The sequence below is a fragment of the Colius striatus genome, chromosome 15 (assembly GCF_028858725.1).
Source record: "Colius striatus isolate bColStr4 chromosome 15, bColStr4.1.hap1, whole genome shotgun sequence".
Classification (NCBI taxonomy): domain Eukaryota; kingdom Metazoa; phylum Chordata; class Aves; order Coliiformes; family Coliidae; genus Colius; species Colius striatus.
Window position 1 is genome coordinate 20,789,297 of NC_084773.1, and position 20,221 is coordinate 20,809,517.

The 20,221-nt window shown below is 44.8% G+C and overlaps 1 protein-coding gene across 1 annotated transcript in view; it reads left to right on the top strand.

Moving 5' to 3' along the window:
- Window positions 1-20,221, top strand: part of ITPR1 (inositol 1,4,5-trisphosphate receptor type 1) — a 174,669-nt gene that overhangs the window by 61,618 nt on the left and 92,830 nt on the right. Inside the window, exons 10-25 of the mRNA XM_062008420.1 lie at window positions 593-688; window positions 2,046-2,090; window positions 4,992-5,146; window positions 6,393-6,492; window positions 6,937-7,097; window positions 7,882-8,023; window positions 8,352-8,510; window positions 9,089-9,261; window positions 9,520-9,639; window positions 10,893-11,087; window positions 12,793-13,044; window positions 14,386-14,527; window positions 15,529-15,682; window positions 16,021-16,208; window positions 17,696-17,834; window positions 19,159-19,217. Coding sequence (XP_061864404.1) covers window positions 593-688; window positions 2,046-2,090; window positions 4,992-5,146; window positions 6,393-6,492; window positions 6,937-7,097; window positions 7,882-8,023; window positions 8,352-8,510; window positions 9,089-9,261; window positions 9,520-9,639; window positions 10,893-11,087; window positions 12,793-13,044; window positions 14,386-14,527; window positions 15,529-15,682; window positions 16,021-16,208; window positions 17,696-17,834; window positions 19,159-19,217 — 2,280 coding nt within the window. The remainder of the gene's footprint in view (window positions 1-592; window positions 689-2,045; window positions 2,091-4,991; window positions 5,147-6,392; window positions 6,493-6,936; window positions 7,098-7,881; window positions 8,024-8,351; window positions 8,511-9,088; window positions 9,262-9,519; window positions 9,640-10,892; window positions 11,088-12,792; window positions 13,045-14,385; window positions 14,528-15,528; window positions 15,683-16,020; window positions 16,209-17,695; window positions 17,835-19,158; window positions 19,218-20,221) is intronic.

The window sequence follows — 20,221 nt, forward strand, 5'->3', positions numbered from 1 at the left end:
CAGAGAGGTAAGCTAGTCCTTCCCTGAAAGGCAAAGCTCAGCTACACTGAGGCTTCCCTAAAGAAATGGGTGCACCCACAGGAGCTGCTCTGAAGTAACAGATCATCTGATTTTGGAGGTTCTGTTTGCCACGGGAGAAGTTAGAGCATAAATAAGATAGTCTTCAAATTCCCTTGTGCAATGCCTTTGCCACTTTTGGAAGGTGAAAAATGAGTTCTACCAAGAAGGCAAAGGACTTGTTGCAATTCTTCCAGAAGCTTGTTTTGAGACTTTGCAACACATGCACATCCAGAGCACTTTCTTTAGTTCCTTCTTGCCAGCTCCACTGTAATCTTCCTCCCATCACTCACCAGCTGTGGTAGGTGACTTTGCAAACAGGTGCTGTCACTTGCCAATGAACAGAACATCAGTGCTCATCAGTCCTGGAGGGAACTAGTCGTAGTCAGGTCAAAAGTATTTACTGGGCTGCGTTCACATACGGAAGGTTCTTTTGTCCTTTCTGGAGCTCCTCATTCTGTTTGCCCTCAGCTGTGCATGAAATGCTGAGTTTGAAAGGGACCATGGTGTAAATGTGGTTTCCCTTTCCTTGTAGGTGGTGCAGCATGATCCTTGTCGTGGTGGTGCAGGGTACTGGAACAGCCTTTTCAGGTTCAAACACCTCGCTACTGGACACTACCTAGCAGCAGAGGTAAGTGTCGGGGCTTGCTTAGGAACTCTGCCTTTCCTTCCACAGTGTTTTCTTCCTTCTATACCTTCTGCAAATCTTTCATTTCCTGTCCTAAAAATAGGCACAGGAGAGGGGAGGAGAGTGGTGTTTGGGTCATTGGTATTAATACAAATGTAGATGGTTAAACAGAGAAAACAAAATGAGAGAGGCTTGAAAAAATACCACGGTACGGGGGTAGCCTTCATCTTATTTCACTTTCTGTATGAATTCTAGAGGCAAAGAATAGACACTAAATAGTATCCTGTCATGTGGGCAGGAGAATGAAGATGAATTTATTAATAGAGGAATAAATTGTAAAAGACAGAGCTTTTTGGGGAAAATGAATTCAGCTATTGTTAGTTGCTCTTGAGTCGCTGATTTCCAGCAGAATTGTGGGGCTGAGAGAAAAACCAAAGTGCAGTTAGACTGCACCCCAGTCTTGTAGGAACGAACTGCAGATGATGCTTAGCTGTCTAAGCACAAAATAAATGCCTTTTTCTGTCTCCATGGTAGACATCTTCCCCCATTGAAATAAGAGTTCAGAACATACTATTAAGAAAGAGGCTTAAAAAAAAAATCTGAGGGTTCTAATTTTGTGACTTTTGCTGCTTAACCCTTGTGAATGTTCATTAAAACTCCTCTGTTTACCTTCAAGCAGGGGTATGCCAATATGCCAATGCACAAACCTCTAAGTAAAAGCTGTTAGTGCATAGCAAGGCAGAAGGGGTGGCTCAGCCTCTGCTGTTTACCTGAGAACTTCAGTGGGAAAAGTCCAGATGAAATGCCCCATTTGATATTCTCCTAGTAATCGGATTGGAACAAGAGCAGCGTTCTGTCACATGCACACTTGCAAATCCATTTCAGGAGTGATCCAGTGTAGAGCTTTTCCAGTAAATCTTGAGTTGGCTAATCAGCCAAAACAAAAACATGGTCTTATCTCATGCAAAACTACACCAGAGGAGACTGCTCACCTGACCCATGGTTACTGTTTTCCCAGATTTTTGCCAAGCCAGTAATTTCTAGTTGGAAATTCCACTTGGGATTTAAAAAAGAAACCTTGAAACTTGGTAACTCTCTGTCCCTGTTGTTCCTTCAGTGATTATCCTGAGCAAGATAAATCTCTCTGCATGTTTGCAGATTACTTGACTGCTTAATTGGTGGGCAGAGAGGTGCCTGACGAGGAAGGGGTTGCTGTGCATCGTGTATTGTTCTGCATGCCTGGTACTGCTGGAGCACTAGGGGGTGTTTTTTTTACAAAATAAGCTTAGACCATGCTGAGGTTGTTTCCCACTTCTAGCTCTGTTAGACTTTTGACGTGCCTGTGATTCTGTTCCATCAGGTAAACCCTGACTATGAGGAAGATGACCTGGAGTGTCAATCCTCAGTAAGTATAGGCAAGAGTATGATCTTGCCCCTGATTGAGGAGGGCTTGACACAGGCCCAGGTGTTTATCTGGCCATTGCATAGATGGTCCACTCCTTATTGCTAGTGAAGAGCCTAAAAAAAGAAACCTGAGAATGACCTGATGGCTTTTAAGACCTATTGAGATGAGTGGATACTGAAAGCTGGGTTAGGCTTTAGTGAAGAGCAATGCACTTGAGACCAAATTTATGCATTACCTGGACCTCCTCACCTCCCCATCCCTCTGCTTTGTGGCATCTCTTTTCCTGTCTTCCTATTTCTTAATCCTTTCCTTCCTTGAAGCACTGTTTTGCATGGGTCTGAAAAGCAGGTTGCTCAAGTTGGCAGCAGATGGCAAGTGTCCCCAACGGGGTGTTCACGTAGCACTGTGCCACTCAGTCGTTTGACCTCCTTGTTCAAGACATGAATTCCCTCCCTTGCGTTAGCTTGTCACAGGAAATCCAGGAGAAAGGGTCTAGAGAACCAGAGTGGCGGGGTGAGAATGATTTCAGTGCCATTCTCCCGGGTTTCCTGTGAAGCAAGTCTGTGTTGTTCTCGGTAGATGTCGTTGTGTCAGATGGATTGTGCCGACGCTTTGTATCGATAGAGCTTTCTCTGTGGTGGCAAAGGGAAACAGCGCTGCTTCAGTAGCTGAAAACAGAGAAAGCTGGAACAACATTTTCCATTGTGGCTTGTATTTATCTTTTTACAGTTGGATTTGATTGTAGGCTGATGCAGCCTCCTTGGTCGTTTATCCTGTCTTAGGGAAGATTTGCTCCATTTGGATATGAAGAAGAACTACTCCTCCCATTGTTAAAAGATGAATGCACTGTGAGGCTTTGAAATCCTGCAGGGTGGATTTTTCCTGCTAAAAGGATTTGTCATTATAGCTTGGCCATGAAAACACTTACCCTTGCCCCAGACATTGAGCTGTTATCCTGATTAGTTCCCAGTGATATTTGGCAGCAAGGGCTGATCTGACAGCTTCCCTTCAGTAAACATGCTGAAAAAATGAATGTGGGGTGTTTTTTCCTTGAGGGGTGGGGAGGGAATCTATCATGTTGTTGGCTTAACTTTCTGAGAGTGAATCAGTGTTGAGGGTTGGTATGTAGCCATCCATCCTACCGCTGGCACACTCGTGTCTCCTCCTAAGTGCACTAATATTGATGATGCGCTGGCCTTGGAGCTGTACTGTTTTTCCCTGCTCTCTCTTACCACTAGGTGGCAAAAATAGACCATAAAGAGTAGGATCAGGAGCACAGAGCTTGTTTCTGACAAGAAATGACTGCATGGTTTAACACTCACCAGTGACAGGATGGTGTAGGCTGCTTTATCCAACTTCATCCAGACTCCAACTGTATCCAAATGTGAGCTGTCTGCAAGGCAGCAGGTTCCTTTGCACAGCTCTGTTGTGTTGCTGTCTTGTCCTCATACCTCAGTGAGCTGTGCAAGAATGGAGTTTAAGTAGGCAAGGGTGAGATGCCAGCTAGTAACCTTCCCCGTTAAAGGGGGCTGCTGTTACCAGCTCTGGGGTTGAAGTTGTAGTTCTCCCTAAGTTGCCCCATTTCTACTTCCTGATTTCCTACTCTTTTTCAGCTTTGACACAGTTTCAATAACCAGTTGTCTCCTGAAGTACAAATTGTTACTACAGAGCAGATCCCACACTGTGGGGATGGAGACAGATGAGGTTTGGAGAATTCATTCCAAGTGAGCAAATTTCTCCTGGTGTAAAGCTTCCAGATGGACTCTGAGCATATAGTTGCTCCTTCTCTTGAAGACATGCTCCCAATGCGTATTTTTGTTCCATACAGCCAAGTCTCTGTTCCCATGTGCAAAATCAAACTTTAAATGTCACTACTCTGCAAGCATGTTCATTGGCTACAAACATGCCAGCTACAGAGTGTCCCCAGGCACAAGCGACTTCAGCTGCCTTTTCTGTGTGGTTAAGGACCGCAGCGTCTTACCGTGGGACTTCCAAAGCCATGGAGTGCTGCCTCCTTTGGGTGCCAACCTTCCACTGGTGCCAGGATCGCAGAAGAAGTGATGAAGTGGTTGCTTGATCACTTGGAAAATTATGCCTAGGGTTTAGGTGATAACTGGTAGTTCCCTAGGAAAGGTTTTAGACAAAGTTATTCCTTTCTCCCAGTTTATTTTTTCCTAGCCTTGTGTCCTTTGGTCTGAAATGTCAGAGTTGTCTTCAGTTTTTGTTGATGTGTTTATTAAAGGAGGCTGGTAATTTGCTGCCACCTTGGAAATAAAGACACTGCTGATGTCATGGCCATTGTAGCATACCGTTGTGTTTGAGTGCATCGTAAGCTTCAGGGTGAACAGCGAGGCTTTCGGCTTCTTCATGAGCTTTTATTTCGTTTGTCTGTGACTGATAGCTGTGAGTCCCATGCTGCTGCTGAAGTTCATCATTTCCCAGCAAGATGGTTGGTCCCTGGTGTTGCTGATGTTTGTATTTGTAGCTTATATGACTATGTTGTTAGTGGTAATTGCAATATGGTGAATGCCTTTCAAGAGTAGTGTCAGGGATGGGAAGCTCAGATGTGGGTCATCTGACCCTAGGCAGAGCTCCCAGTGCGCTGTGGGGTGAGTGACTTTCTTCTGGCACTGTGTGCAAGGCATAACCTCTGTGCTTTAGGTTTTATTGTGTTTGGGATCCAGAAATACTCAGAAGTTGTTAACACAAGGGAAAACAGATACATGGCTGGCAAGACAGCTACTGGACAGTTTTACTGATGTCCTAGAGCCCTGCTGTCTTAACTGGTGCTTGGAGTGGTTCAGAGCCACGTCTGCAAGCTACAGGACACCTCTATTTAACACTGGGCAGGTGGGTCTGGAGAGCTCGATCTGACTGTGTGTAATGGGACTTGTTCCACAGCTGGACCCTGAGCAGGATGCCTCCAGAAGAGGCCTGCGCAGTGCTCAGGAGAAGATGGCCTACTCCCTGGTGTCTGTGCCCGAGGGAAACGACATCTCCTCCATCTTTGAGCTGGACCCTACCACGCTGCGAGGAGGAGACAGCCTTGTCCCCAGGTACATACTGGCAGAGCTGACCAACTGCTCTGCAGTCGGTGGGCTGTTGTGTTTTGGGTTTAGTGTTTAAGGCAAAGCTGTCTCCCACTGTTCTTCTTTGATCCTTTGGAATGAAAGTTTTTCCTCAAATACTTAGCTGGTACCTGAAGCTTCACTTTAGTACTTTGCCATTGATTTGCAGGCAACAGAACACCATTGTACAGATGGGAAAATTGAGATTAAGTGACTTCCCTGCAGTGAACAAACTGGGTTTAAAAGCCTGTCAAGTCACTCCTGTGACCTGCCTGTATTATGGCAGCTAGAATGTGTTTAAGACTTCATTTTCTGTTGTTTTCATGTCCTTTATTGTTCACATGGTGCCTCTTCCTACTTAAAAGATGCTGTACCCTTTAAAGGTACACAGACAGCAGGCTCTCTGCTGTCTGCTCCCATCAAGAGAGCACAACATATTTGCTCCATCTACTTTAAGCAACTCTCTGAATTGTCAGGTACTCCTAAGTTAGCAGGAGTTCACGTGGCCACCAAAAGCAGCTGTCCTGGCTGCCTCTTCTATCCTTTGAGCTGCTGTGGATGTGTGGAGAGAAGAGATTGTAATGCAGCTGAGATGCTGTTTCTTATCCTGGCCTAAAATTCTCATCTGGTTCTGGCTTGACATGTTTTGTCAGAGAGCTGGGACGTGCTATGTAGTGCCCTTGCCAGAAATGCCTCAGAAAGCAGTCTGGGAACCGCTGTCCCCATAAGACTTCTGCTAGAGAAGGTTGCTGCATAGTGTTGTGTTCTGATGTCTTAATGGATCTTTGCTTGTGCAACACTGATGAGCTATACAAAGAGTCAAAAAATTCCCAGTTTAGCAAACATAAAATAGGTATCAGGGAGTTGTGGGCTGGCAAATACAAAGGTATGGGAGGAAACTGACAGCTGTGATCTGCTACAGCACGTGGAAATGCGAGGACTCGGAGGCTTAATTTGTTACTGTGCAGCAGCTGGGTTCCAGCCACAAAATACAGACATAGTTGTGTTTTACAGTAGAACCTCTTCCATTATATATGGCTTCCTAAGGTGAGTTTATAGACTGAAATAAGGAAAGAACAGTCTTTTCTTCCTGTGACGGTATTGCAACATGGATAAAGATGACACCTTTCTTTTTCCCTCACTTACTGCTGCCAACATCTTGTAATTCAAACAATGTGAAGGTTTCCTGCCTGTGGGGCTGCCTCACACCTTGAAACCTTCTCCTTTCTTTCAGGAACTCTTATGTGAGACTGAGGCACCTTTGCACTAACACCTGGGTTCATAGTACCAATATCCCTATTGATAAAGAAGAGGAGAAACCTGTGATGCTTAAAGTAAGTTCTCTTTGTGTAGGCACATCCTTTGATTTCTTTAGTCTCAGTGAAGTGTTGTTGGCAGTGGTTCTGGTCCCTGGAGGCTGCTGGGTTTGTCAAACAGCAGGCAGTGGAGCAGTAATGAATGGTGGCTGTGCAAAATATTTATCTGCAGGACTAAGTTTTCATAGCAGTTTACTAATTGTGCCATTCCATTTCTATTGTATGCCAGTCATCATCTTCCACTGTTTACAGCACCATTGTGCAGTCTCACCTGATGTTCCTGTGGGTTTAGGAGCACCTTTGAGCTTGCACAGGGTGCTACTGTTCTCAAAGCTTGACTTCCTCAGGAGTCTGATGCTGTCGAAGGGGAGCGTGGTGTCTGTTTTATTATCTCTGAGTCCTGTGAATCACAACCTTGTTTCCTGCTTTTTGGTTTGATGATAAAACTTCTCCGGGTTTCAGATTGGTACTTCTCCAGTGAAAGAGGACAAAGAAGCTTTTGCTATAGTGCCAGTTTCCCCTGCAGAGGTTCGGGACTTGGATTTTGCGAATGATGCAAGTAAGGTTTTAGGTTCCATCGCTGGCAAGTTGGAAAAGGGAACAATCACCCAGAATGAAAGAAGGTAAGGAAACAAGAAACTGGCTCAGATAATGTTGGTTTCTTCACTCAGTAACTGTTTCTTTGAAACTTTTATGGATGCATGCTGCCTTCAGAAGAGGGATCTTCTTTCTTGTCTGTGATGAAAAAGAGGAAGCTTCTGGTTTAATTGCGGAATGTGTCCGTGGTGGATGTTCTCAAGCCTGTTCTGTCAAGCTCTCTCTGTTGCTCTGTGAAGTGAAAGCATGAGAACTCTTGGTTTGAACTTGAAGGAGTAATCCCCAGCATAGCTTTTTTGATGGGCTTTGCAAATTGAGTGTGGGAATTGATAATCCATCTTGTGAAGACTGAACACGTGACTTCTGCAAATCCTTTACCGAGGCCCATGGAAAGCACACGGCATCACAGAAGGAGCACGGAGTCGGCTGTGGGAAGCCAGGGCCCTTGTGCTTCTGTAGCCAGTGTCTTTTTGGCCTTGGGAGGGAGCTGACTATCAGCTGATTTACTTTTTTTCTATCAATTTAATGAACTGTCAAATAGAACTTGCAAGAATATAGTTGCCTGAAAGGGATATCGTTATGTTGCTGCTGCTGTGGTTTAGCTGTTAGTGAGGCTACACAACAGGGAGCATTGGTTCCTAATTTCAAGTTCTGTACAAACCTTGTGCTTTGTGCAGCATCTGAGTCAGTCTCTAACTGATGTTCTTTTCTCACTTAGCATTTTAAAATGTATGCAAGCTTACTCTGGCATTGTTCTTTTAACAGAGAGAATCTGTAGCCTTGTATTAACATCTTCTGGCTTTTCCATAGATCTGTTACCAAGTTGTTGGAGGATTTGGTCTACTTTGTTACTGGTGGCACTAATTCTGGACAAGATGTCCTTGAAGTAGTGTTTTCTAAACCTAACAGAGAACGGCAAAAACTGATGAGAGAGCAGAATATTCTAAAGCAGGTAGGCTGCATTCCCCTCTGCCTACGGAAAGGCTTGTCAGAGAAGAGAAACTGATAACAGAGAAACTGGCTGAGTTATTGGGACCAAAAGATCCTTTGAGTTTCTAGTTTTCAGAGGGCTGTGATATGTCATTGCTAGAAGGAAAAACTATAGAGTATGGTGTTGAGTAAAGGCCATTGACAGTGTCCAGGCTCCTCTGTGGCCAAGGAACTGGCTGTTTCTGATGTACCATTTGGAAACCTGAGGACTCGGTGCTTTTACTCTAGTTTTCATCAGATGAAGGCAGTGTCTCATGGGATTTCATCTTTGCTTTTTAATAAATCTGTAGATTTTCAAGCTGTTGCAAGCACCATTTACAGACAGTGGGGATGGCCCCATGCTGCGGCTGGAGGAGCTCGGAGACCAGCGGCACGCTCCCTTCAGGCACATATGCCGGCTTTGCTACAGAGTGCTGAGACACTCCCAGCAGGATTACAGGAAGAATCAGGTTTGGAACACGTCTGTAGCTTTCAGTGGCACTAACATTGTTCCTGTGCTCCAAAAAAGCCATCAGAGCTGCATCCCATTAATTAAACGCTGCGCTGCTGTGGTGTGTTGGTACAGTCAGCAAGAGATTTCTTTAATTGCTCAGTTGTACTCTCTCTGGCACTTCTCATCTCTATCAGAGACTATATGCAGTGCAATTAGTACCAGCTCTAAGGGGAATCTAAGAAAACTATGGCATTGGTAACTGTCAAGTGAATGCTGAGATTTTGTTCACTTGTGTACTGCAGGCTCCATTGATCTGTGAATTAAGACTGTTCACTTCATGTTGCTGTTTGTTCAAAACAAATTCATATTGGATAAAGATGAAGACAGCCTTGGTGCTGTCCAGCCCAAGAGGGAGAGAGGTGATCAGGTCATGGGTCACCACTTATTTTCACTCTATAGAAGCACAACTTCAGTCTAATCCAGTTTGCTTCTTGAGACGCTGATGTTGACAAACATCCTCCTGTTTTGTTAATGAGCGTTGCCTTAAACAGAGAATGAATTACACCCCCTTCCCTCTTCCCCTCTGTTTTGAAGGAATACATTGCCAAGCAGTTTGGCTTCATGCAGAAGCAAATAGGCTACGACGTCTTGGCCGAGGACACCATCACAGCGCTGCTGCACAACAACCGCAAGCTCCTGGAGAAGCACATCACAGCTGCTGAGATTGACACTTTTGTTAGCCTCGTGAGGAAAAACAGGGAGCCCAGGTGAGACCTACATTTCTGAGTATACGATTACCCTTTTCCTCTTAGCTTTCTGAAGAGAATCTGTACCTGCCAACTTGCTAGCGAGGAAGCGCAGCTCGCTCACTTCTTTTTGGCACTCGCCGTTACTTGTCCCTCGGGCAACAGTCTCACTCTGCGATGTTAAGATGGAGTTCTGAGTGTTTTCCTTCTGCAATGTGGATTGCTTCAGTCTAGATCTCAACAAGGATTGCTAGCCTTTTGGCTCTCGTTTCCCAACAGGTTTTTGGATTACCTCTCGGATCTGTGCGTTTCCATGAACAAGTCTATCCCAGTGACACAGGAGCTGATTTGTAAAGCCGTGCTGAACCCAGCAAACGCAGACATTCTCATTGAAACTAAGTAAGTTAATGCCTTTAAAGATGGTTTTCCTAGCACGAAACAGAAGGAAGGTGATGCAAAGCTGAGAGCACTGCTGGCATGCCTAGAGAAAGCAGTTAAGTACGTGTGATGTCCTCTTCAGATACACAGGAACTGGGTATCGATGGCAGCAGGCGTCTGCCATATGCATTCTCAGTCCCGCAGTCAGAGAATCTCTCATATATCTCACGTTTGATCGAAGCAGACAGACTTTGCAGGAAGGTGTGCTGGGTCTTGTGGGCCTGATCCTCCTCTGGGCTTCAGGATTTCCTCCACAAGCTGCCTGAAGTGAGCGAGTGCTTCTTGGGTGCCTGCCCACTGAGCTCAGCTTGCAGCAAAGCAGAAGCTGGTGTGTGTCTGCTCACCCGTTTCTCCTTCTGTAGTTAGGATTTAGGTCTGCAGCACTCAGCATTGCCCTGCCATCACTGCAGTATCATAGCAGGCACCGAATCCCAGTTCGCTTTCGTAAAGATGGGTTTATTCGATATGTGCAATAGGGCACAGATAGGTCCTTGTTAAGTGGTAATTAAAACAAATGGGTGAGAGGATTCCTGCACACTTAATTCTCTTTGTGAAAGCGTAAAGACCATATTTATTTTCACCAGCACTTCAAGTTGCTACTGGTTCTTATCCCTGTGTATTTAATGTATGATCTTGTTTTGCTGAAGGGCTAAAAGCCACTAAAGCCTCTGTAATCTCAATAATCAGTTTGTTTCTATTTATTTTGCCACACAAGCAGAAAGAAGATGCAGAGCTAATAGATTTCTAGAAGTTTTTGTGCAGCAAAACAAGAAGTTTCGTTTGCCTTCTGTAGTCTCTTGAGACATCTTGGAACCAGCTCTGCTGTAAAGACGGGTTTGAAATTCAGACGTGTCTTTAGCTCCCTTGTTTCTTTATCTTCAACGACTGAGTGACACTGAAATTTTGGTTTTAAGGATTAATAGAAAGCTTATAATTGAGGTTCATTGTAACCTAATGCTTTTAAATCATAAACCTCAGATTTTATGCGGTAAACTGCCACTGCTGAAAGAGTGAGATAACTCTGCTTTGACCTCACAGAGGTGAGGAACAAAATTTGTGTTTTCTTGAATGCAGGTGAGATCCCAAAATTAGTTACTTCGATGTCACTGGTACATTTTAGCAAGTGTGTTTTTTAGCAAGTCTTAAAAGAAACGTTCTAAGAGACATGCATGGGTGTTGGCAGTCTGTAATCTAACCTCACTTCCTTCTGGCAGGCTGGTCCTCTCACGGTTTGAGTTTGAAGAAGTGTCAAGTGGAGAAAATGCCTTGGAAGTTGGAGAAGATGAGGAAGAAGTGTGGTTGTTCTGGAGAGACAGTAACAAGGAAATCCGCAGTAAGAGTATCAGAGAGTTGGCTCAGGATGCTAAGGAAGGGCAGAAGGAGGATCGGGACGTGCTCAGCTACTACAGGTTAACAGCATGTGCAGTAGTTGGGTGGCAAAGCTGATGGAGGCTGTGTGGGGAAGCCTTTGGGATGTAGGCTGTAGGTGGTTTGGGAGAAAGGATGCTGGCTGGCTTCATGAACAAAATAGCCATTAGAGAGTGAGGGCAAAGTCTCCTTGAAGCGGGAGCTAAAAGCACAAGGTATTCATGGTGACAAGTGTAACTGTCAGCATAAGCAAGTTTAAACTGACCTTTTAAAAAAAATAGGTGATTCTGAGTGCCCTGAACTTTCACAGCACTTAGTGCCTGCTTGGTTTGCAGGTAAATGAGTGTGATGGGAGAACCTGCATGTTAACTGCTTAGGTGCCCTGTAACCAGATGGTAGTTGGGGTGAACAATTGCTCATTGGAAGCACAGGATTTCAGCACTCAGATGCCTTTACTATCGATTTTAAAGAAGTCACTGCTCTTTTCCCTGCCTTCCAAATTTCTCTCTACCTCAAAGCCTTTGGTGGTGGTCTTGTAGTTCTCAGCAGGACGATGTATCCAGTTGTGAGGATGCCACAGGTTTGGTTTGATGAATGTGCAGTGCTCCCTTGTGTGGCTCAAGATGGACTTTTAGCTGTTTCTGACGTGAAAAGATGTTTCCAGATGACTTGACGTGACACCAAGTTCTTGGCATAGTGTGAGATCAGGTTTCAGCCCAGACCAAATTCCTATGTCTGGGTTATAAACTTCTGAAAGCAGTGTAACAGGCTCAGTTGTGGTGATGCAGAAAGTACAACTACAAATAGCAGCTGTCTTATTTTGTATTTCATTATATCTTCCCTTGAGACAGTTCTTGCAGAAGATTTCTAAAGACATGGTTTTATTTGAGCATCTTGGTGGGCTGAGCTTAAAAGGAGACTTCTTGTATTATGTTTTTTTAATGATATCTCCTTTCAAACTAGCTTTTCTGGCACTTTTAAGTAGAAGTGACAGAGTTAATGACTTTTAGTCCACGTTTTATAGACCCATAAACATGCTTAAGCCAAGGGTTTGGGAGACAGTTTGGTCAAATTCCCATGAGGAGTGCTGAGAGTGAAAAGGAGTCTGCATTCAATTAAATCTTAATTTATTTACGAAGCCTCACAGTTGCCCCTCTCCAACACAAGCCTGTGTGCATACCTGTGAGTGGTGGGCATGTGCTTTATGACTGAAGGCCAGTTCTCAGTCTGTTGCATGCACAGACCTTGAATGCCAGTTTATGTACTGAAACAGCTTAGGCATCAAGTTCAGGTTTTCTCTACCAGTTCTTAGACTGAAGGGAGCAGAGCTCAGTAGCTGGTTGATCAGGTACCTGATATACCTGATATCAGGTACCTGCCTCAGTGAACAACTGTGGCTTCAGCATTGGTAAGAAGTCTTTATCTACTGTATTTAGGCTGAGTTGCCCTAAGTGCTCTTTGCATTCTTTTGTGGCTTTCATAAACAGCAATTACTTCATCCTATGTAACTCTCAGGAAAACATGAGGATTCCTTTCATTCTATTTTTCCCCTATGTTATCTTTTACTGGTGTTTGAGAAGTACTTTATTCCTTCCATAAACAACATAGCAATAGTGGTAGAAGATGGAAGGTGCATTCTGGCACTACAGACAAGGGCGTATCAGTGTAAACCCCTCTGGATGTTTATGGAAATTGAAGTGTAAACTGTTTGTTTATGGTTGGTTTGTTGTTTTGTTTTCCCTGAAGATACCAGCTAAACCTCTTTGCTAGAATGTGCCTTGATCGACAGTACTTGGCCATAAATGAGATCTCTGGCCAGCTGGATGTGGATCTCATTCTCCGTTGCATGTCTGATGAAAACCTGCCCTACGACCTGAGAGCGTCCTTCTGCCGGTTAATGCTTCACATGCACGTTGATCGTGACCCCCAGGAGCAAGTCACTCCAGTCAAGTACGCTCGGCTGTGGTCTGAGATACCCTCTGAAATCGCTATTGATGAGTAAGTACTTGCTGGAGTTGTGTTGGAAAGGAGATTCCATCAGTGTTGATGATGTTAAAACCAAGCCAGGTCAACCCCAAGCTCGTGCATTATTTACAGGTTCTGGTTGCAAATGAAAAATAGTGTTAAAAAGTCTCTAAGGTAGCTGTAAAATCTCCTGTAGTTCCATTTGCCTGGGAGAGAACCTCCCTGAGAACAAAATAACCTTCCTTCATGTACGTGCTGTAAACTGCGAGGCAGAAGGGATTTGTCTCTAAAGCGATCACAGTGATGGTCTGTCTCTGATTTGGGTGCTGTGACAAGTGACCTGGCCCTGGGGAGGGAAAACAAGGGAGATCAGTTCATTTTTCCCCCTTCCTTATTTGCGTCTAGACTCTTCAGTGTAGATTATCTGTACAGTAGCTAGCACAATCCAAAGCAAAAACCAGGGGGAAGATGCTGCAACAAGTAATATACTGGAGCCAGAGTCATGGTCCTTAACCTCCCCTGGAAAATACTCTGATACAGGGGTGGAAAACCTGTACAGAACCCCAGCTGGACTGGAGACTGGAGAGTTCTTGACCATAGGCTTGTATTAACTCTTTATAGTACAAATGATTTAAAAATGACAGTACTTGAACTGTTCAGAGCTCCAATGTTTCACTTGGAGAGAATGAGCATTAAAACCCACGTTAAGCATTAGGAATCTGAGTCCTGTCAGTATTACAACTAGTGGTTCCTTGTTTTTCCCTCCCCTCCTTGCTAGCATAGTTGTCTGAGAGATGCAGTAGCTCATATTCAGCTTTAAATGCCACTACAAAAAAACCCAAATGGCCTCAACTCTGGGAGAGGCTAAACAGTGATATGTGATCAAACAGCAGAACAGAGGTGGTTAGTGCAAGGTGTTGGGGATTCTTGTCTTTGAATGCTGAGAAACAAACCTGGGGTTTGTATTAAGAAAAATCAATGTCTGCTTTGCATATATATTGTTTTTATTTGGAGCAGAAATAGCATCACAGTCAGCCACATCCTTCTCCTCAGTGCTGTGTGTAGCTTGTCATTGTTTCCACTGAAATAAAGAGAGTTTCTTTTTGCATTTATTGGACAAATTCATCTCTTTTTGTTTTCCTCAGACGTCTTTAAATAGTGCAGAATGAGCATATGGGATAAAACAGCAAAAGCCAGGAAATTATGGTGTCAGCTTCCTGACTCCTTCGTTTGGATAAAGTATTAACAGCCTTTAACTTTCCTTGGGTTTTGACACACCAATGACAAGCTGTGTTGGGGAGAAGAGCCCTGTGTATTTGCATGCTAAGTTTTGTGTTTTGCCTTGTTATTTTTTGTTCTGTTTTTCCTCCTCAGCTATGATAGCAGTGGAACTTCCAAAGATGAAATTAAGGAGAGATTTGCACAGACAATGGAATTTGTGGAGGAATATTTAAGAGATGTGGTGTGTCAGAGGTTCCCTTTCTCTGATAAAGAGAAAAATAAGCTCACTTTTGAGGTAGTTACCCATTTCTGATCTTATACTTGTTTTGCATTGGTTTTGGTGGGATGTTGGTACTTTGTTTCAGCAGTAGACAGACTGGCAAGTAGTTGGCAAGCACTGAGCCTCAGCAGGCTTCTCCTTCCCAGCGCTGCCCTTTCTCCTTGTGCAAGCAACCCCACTGAAGTTTGTGAGCTTGCAATGATAGCTCTTGAAATACAATTAATGAATGGGAGCTTAAGTCTTCGATTTACAGCAGCCTTGTTTACTTTCTGTGCTCTGTGTTATTGCAAAGTCAGACTTCACTGGAATAAATAGTCTTGAAAACTAAACACTCTGTCTGCATGCACGGATAGTCTCTGGAGCTTGTGGTATTGCTCACAAAGAGCAGTACAGTGTCCTGGGACTTACTGACCTATTCAAACAGTCTGTGCAAGTAACATGTAGCAAATCCATGCAATAGTCTTCCTCAGATAACCATTCATTTAAGAAAAAGATATGCTATTTCTTGGAAAAGCAAGAAACAAACCAAAAGCATTGGAGGGAATGTACTTGAGATGATGGGCTTACGTTAAATACTCACCCTGTATTTGAAGTTATCATGTGTTGGATCCTGAGCACGTGGAGGACTTGTGGGGAAACTTGAACTTGATAGCAGTAATAGTAGATGGGAGCAAAGTGGGGGGTGAGGTTGTAAGTCAAACACATAAAAAGCATCTGTACATTCCCTCTAGTCTTGACCTGTCTTACCCTTTGTGTAATGAGACAAACACAGCCTGGTTTTGCAGCTACACAAGATCAGTTGCAGGTCCAAGCTGTTTCTCCAGGCATTGCAGGATTTGTAGGCAAGCAGAAAGCGTTTAATAAAATGTAGAACTGTAGAGTCTTGTGGAATTAGGGGGTGTTATGATAAGAATGTGGCTCAGAGCTAGGTTTTTTGATCTTTTCACTGTGTTAACACTTGACTGTGAGAGCAAAATGTTGAGTATTAATCTGGCTTTTTATTGGTTTTTTGGTAGGTTGTTAACTTAGCCAGAAATCTGATATATTTTGGCTTCTACAACTTCTGTGACCTCCTCAGACTAACCAAAATCCTCCTTGCTATATTAGACTGTGTGCACATCACTACCATCTTCCCTATTACCAAGGTGGCAAAAGGCGAGGAAAGTAAAGGTAAGGCTGAAAGATGAGTGGCAGAACAGATCATGCTTTGGTAGCTTCCACTTCATCCCAAAGTGTCAATCTGGATTTGAAGTCCTCTGCTCCTTTCTGTCTGTGGCTTGGCTGTACAGCTGAGTAATGGCTGTGATGAAAGAGGGAGAGGGCAGGGGGTTTCTGTGAAAGTACTGCAGTGCTTCCATCGACTCCCATCTGTTCCAGGGACTTAGGGGTCCCCTGGACTTCTTGAACATTGAGACAATTTCTCCTCATAGGGTCTGGAAGCTCCTTTCCCTGTTAGTGCAGCCCCATTACACCATCCTAACCTTCCCTGTTTCCCTGCATCTCTGAAGGGAGCAATGTGATGAGGTCAATCCACGGCGTGGGGGAGCTGATGACGCAGGTGGTGCTGAGAGGTGGCGGGTTCTTGCCCATGACTCCCCTCGCTGCTGCCCCCGAGGGTAACGTCAAGCAGAGCGAGCCAGAGAAGGAGGACATCCTGGTCATGGACACCAAGCTGAAGATCATTGAAATACTTCAGGTACCAGCAACACAGATCCATGCAGCATCTTGTGCTGTCTTGAAGCGTTAATGTTAGTGCCATGCTGCCTTTTGAATTCACCTCTGCCTTGTGTGTGCCTCCTAAGCAGGCAGAGCAGTGCAAGGCTGACTGTCTCAGGCATGCAGCACTCAACCTGCATGTAACAATATTGTGCTGTTACTGAAACCATTTAGTAGAAATGTGTTTGCAACAAACACCTGCATATTTACCAATGATTTTGTAGATCTCTGGCTTGCTGAAGTGGAGCACTCATTTTCCATCTTACTGTCTTAGTAATTTCCCCAGAGTCTCCAGGGCCATCTTGTTAAATGCCCCAAGGAAGGTTGGGGAATCTTGAGACTCCTCTTCCTACTGCCATCAGACTGAAATGGTTTTTAAGCATGCACTATGCCAGGGTCGCTGTCTCTGCCATCTCCATCTGGCTTTTCTCTCCTCTTCACTCCTCGGTTTTGGGACACAAAGGGAAAAGTGGGCATTTTTCTCCCCTTTTTTACAGCTCTGCCCTGACCTAGATATTGCCTCAAAATGATGGCACTGAAAACCCTCTTCCCTCCCTCAGTGTACGAGCCCCGTGTTTGGGAACTTCACGGGCAAGTTCACAGAGGCCAGAAGGCTGCAACAGCCTTGTGGGCGCAAGAATGTGAAGCAGCAGGAAGGCCCTGGTGTGCTCTGCCTGTGCCCCCGTGGGAGGCTTCTCACAGGGCTGGGTTTGGGGTTGTGCCCTTCCCTCAGCAGCAGATGCAGCTCGGAGGGGAGGCTTGATTCACTGCCTTTCACCGTGCCAGAACTCTCTTATGGCCCAACACGTACAATGGGATATTTTCGTGTGCCAGTGTTCCCCCTGTTACCACGGTCTGTTAGCACTGGTGTTAAGCATTTTCCCCTAAATCTGAGAGAACTGCAAGTGTTCTTTCTGTCGTACTTCTCTCCCCAAGAGGGAGGAAGCTGTTGAAGGTGATCTCTGCCATGCAGGAGGTTTCTCTGGCACTAGCTCACGCAGCCCCCCTGAACTCTGGCAGCTGTAGCATGGCAGCAGCAGCCTGGCTCTTGGCAGCTGGTGTTCAGCTTCCTCTGCCCCAGCCTCTGGGAGTGAGCACATGGAGGACAGCAGTGCTGGGCTGTGAGATTCCTGCTGGCTTCAGAGCAGAGATGGAAATGCCTTTCCCTTTCCTGGGGATGGGGAGAAGATGCCTGCCTTGGGCAGTGCTGAGGGATCACAACTCTGCCAACATCTTATACCCAGGAGCATTTATTACTGTGTGCACATCACATGCACGTTGAGATCACTGAAAAGAGTTACTGAATTATGGAGATTGCCAAGGAGACATTTGCATTCCTCTTCAAGTGAAATCTGCATCGTTATTGTGTTGATCTCGAGTGTTGGTAGCTCTGCATTATGTGTAAACTGTCCATGTGCTGGAAACAGGCCACTTACTTCAGTGTTTTTACTGCTTCTGTATCATCAGTTCATTTTGAATGTGAGGTTGGACTACAGGATCTCCTGCCTGCTTTGTATATTTAAACATGAATTTGATGAGAGCAATGCCCAGATGTCTGAATCGCCCACTGGAAGCAGTAACCAAGAAATGCCAGCTAATGTATCAGGTCAGTTGCTTTGCAAAGAATGAATTTGTCTGGCTTAGGGAAGACTCTTGTAATCTTAGGGGTGCTAATTGGATAATTGATTCAGGTTCTTACTTGGGCACATGAATGGTGCCACTGAAGCAGGCACCCTCTCTGAAGTAGGGATCATATACCCCAAACAAACCCTGGGGTGTGTTTGTACTCTCTCTTGCTTATTTCTGTGTTAAGTGTGGCCAAGAGCCTCAGATGCATCCTTTAAAGAAAACCTGAAATAAACTGTCATGTAACTTGTCATCAGCCTCAAATTCAGTCTTTTCTATTAATGTTTCTGACTGAAGGGAGAGGTCCCAAGACATCTGGAGGGTGTATCTTAGGGCTGCTAGACAGAGTAGGAATTGAGGAGCTTGTGAAGTCCAGTGTTAATTGGGAGCAGTTGGGTTAGGGGGACTGGGCAGAAGGGGTGCTGTCGGTTGCTGTGTTGCTTCCCAGGGGAAAGCCTGTCCTGTAGTTAGGACCTGTGCTCTGTAGGAATAAGTGAACTTTAAAAGTGCAGCTTATTAGACATCAAACAGGTTTTTCTTCTTCAATTTGGGGACTGTATCTCTGGATGCAAAGGAGAAAGATAAGAAAAATGTGGATTAGATGTGAAGTCTTCAGAGGGAGGAGACTGTTTCTTTTGATCTCACTTCAAAGGGGATCTGTTTACTTTTTCTTGGGCTGACTGTCCAGCAGCCCCCTGGGATGCCAGGGCCTTCAGAACTGGGCTGGAGGGGGAAGCAAGAGCTCTGTCAGCTGAGTTTTGGAAGAAAAGAGGGTGAACAGTTAAGGGCAAGGATTTAAAAGCCTGTGCTCTCTTTCCGTTGCCCTTTGCAAGTCTTTGTGAAATACCAAGAGCTCCGTTTTACTTATTTAATGGGTTTTTCTGTCAGGATGTTGGTCATTGCCCATGTGATAGTGTATAACTTATACTGAAGAAATGCAGAGACCTTCCTGTCTGTTGAGCCACAGGGGTATTGCTGTTATTGCTAAATGTGTTACTCCAGACTTCAGCCTTGAGAAGTTCTAGTGTTTCTTGTGGAAGGCCTCTGAGTGACACCAGGTCCCACCAGTGTCCTGGAGTGGTGCTGAAATTATTAGGCAGTTCAGCTCATGAGCTGGGAAGGGGTTAATTTGTTGTCTTGGGTTATCTTTGCAGGCTGCATCAGTAATCCCTCAGCGTTCCTTTCAGCTTGTTACGACCCCTCTGCTTACACCTACATCACCACTTACCATTTAAAACATTTGTAGGCTGCAGAATCATCTCTGGTGCAGCTCTGACATAATGTATTGCTCTTGTTTTTCTCAGGAGCCCTAGATTTTGAACACATTGAAGAACAAGCCGAGGGGATCTTTGGTGGAAGGAAAGTATCTCTTCACTAGTTCTAATCAGAAGGGTTCCCAGGCAGCCCTCAGGGCTCCCAAGGAGCAGGGACAGAAGTTGCAAGTGAGGTGCTAACTGGGAAAAGGCTGCAGACAGCTCCCACAGTTATCTAGGCTTCGTTTTCCTGAAATACCTTTCCTACATCTCAGATTAAAAGCCCCAAATAAGGGACCTGGGGATTTTTCAGCCAGGAGGGTTTTCATGGGAGGGCTTCAGTTGTGTGGATGAAAGCCAAGTTAGAGAATTAGTGCATCTAAGCTGAATGCTGCAGTTCAATATTAGGTGGAAAAGTTTATGTGAGCAAGGATTGGGACTTGTGCTGAGATAGATGTACATAGCTGTCTGGTTTTGTATAATGCAACATTAAACTGCACACGTCTGACAGAGCAAAATGGTCTGTACCTTCCATACCTGCCTTCTGGAGCAGCTCATAGCCTTTCTTGACAGGACAGGACGTCAGTGACAAACTCCAAGTGACTTGTTGGAGTATATCTTTAAGCTGCTCACAGCTGCAGTTGTTTTCTGTAAACCTAAGACAAGTGATGTCTTATATGAAGGCAGAAGGGAAGAGAGGGATTCACTTAGAGAATTAACAACCAGAGTTTTTAATGTGAGCATGCAAGCCCAGCTGGAAGCAGGATACAGAAAAGATTCAGGGGGTGCTGATGGGAGAAAAACCCCACAACACTGGGTTCCTCATGCTCAAGAAAGAGGTGCAGAGGAAAAAGAGAGAGGAGGCTTTCAAGTGCTTTACATAATTAGCATTACAAGCTGCTCTTAAGTAGTGAGAAAGGTTAGTACCAGGAATGGGCTGTTTGAGCAATAGGGTGAGGCTGACATGGGGACAAGTGTTTTGGCATAATTTAACCCTCAAAAATCTAAGGTGGATAGTGTAAGCTGAGTGAACCACGGTTAATGGGATTGGGGAAGAGTGTCCCTGTTAAGCAGTGCTCCAGCAAAGGCTGTGTGTCTGAAGCTAGCACTGGAT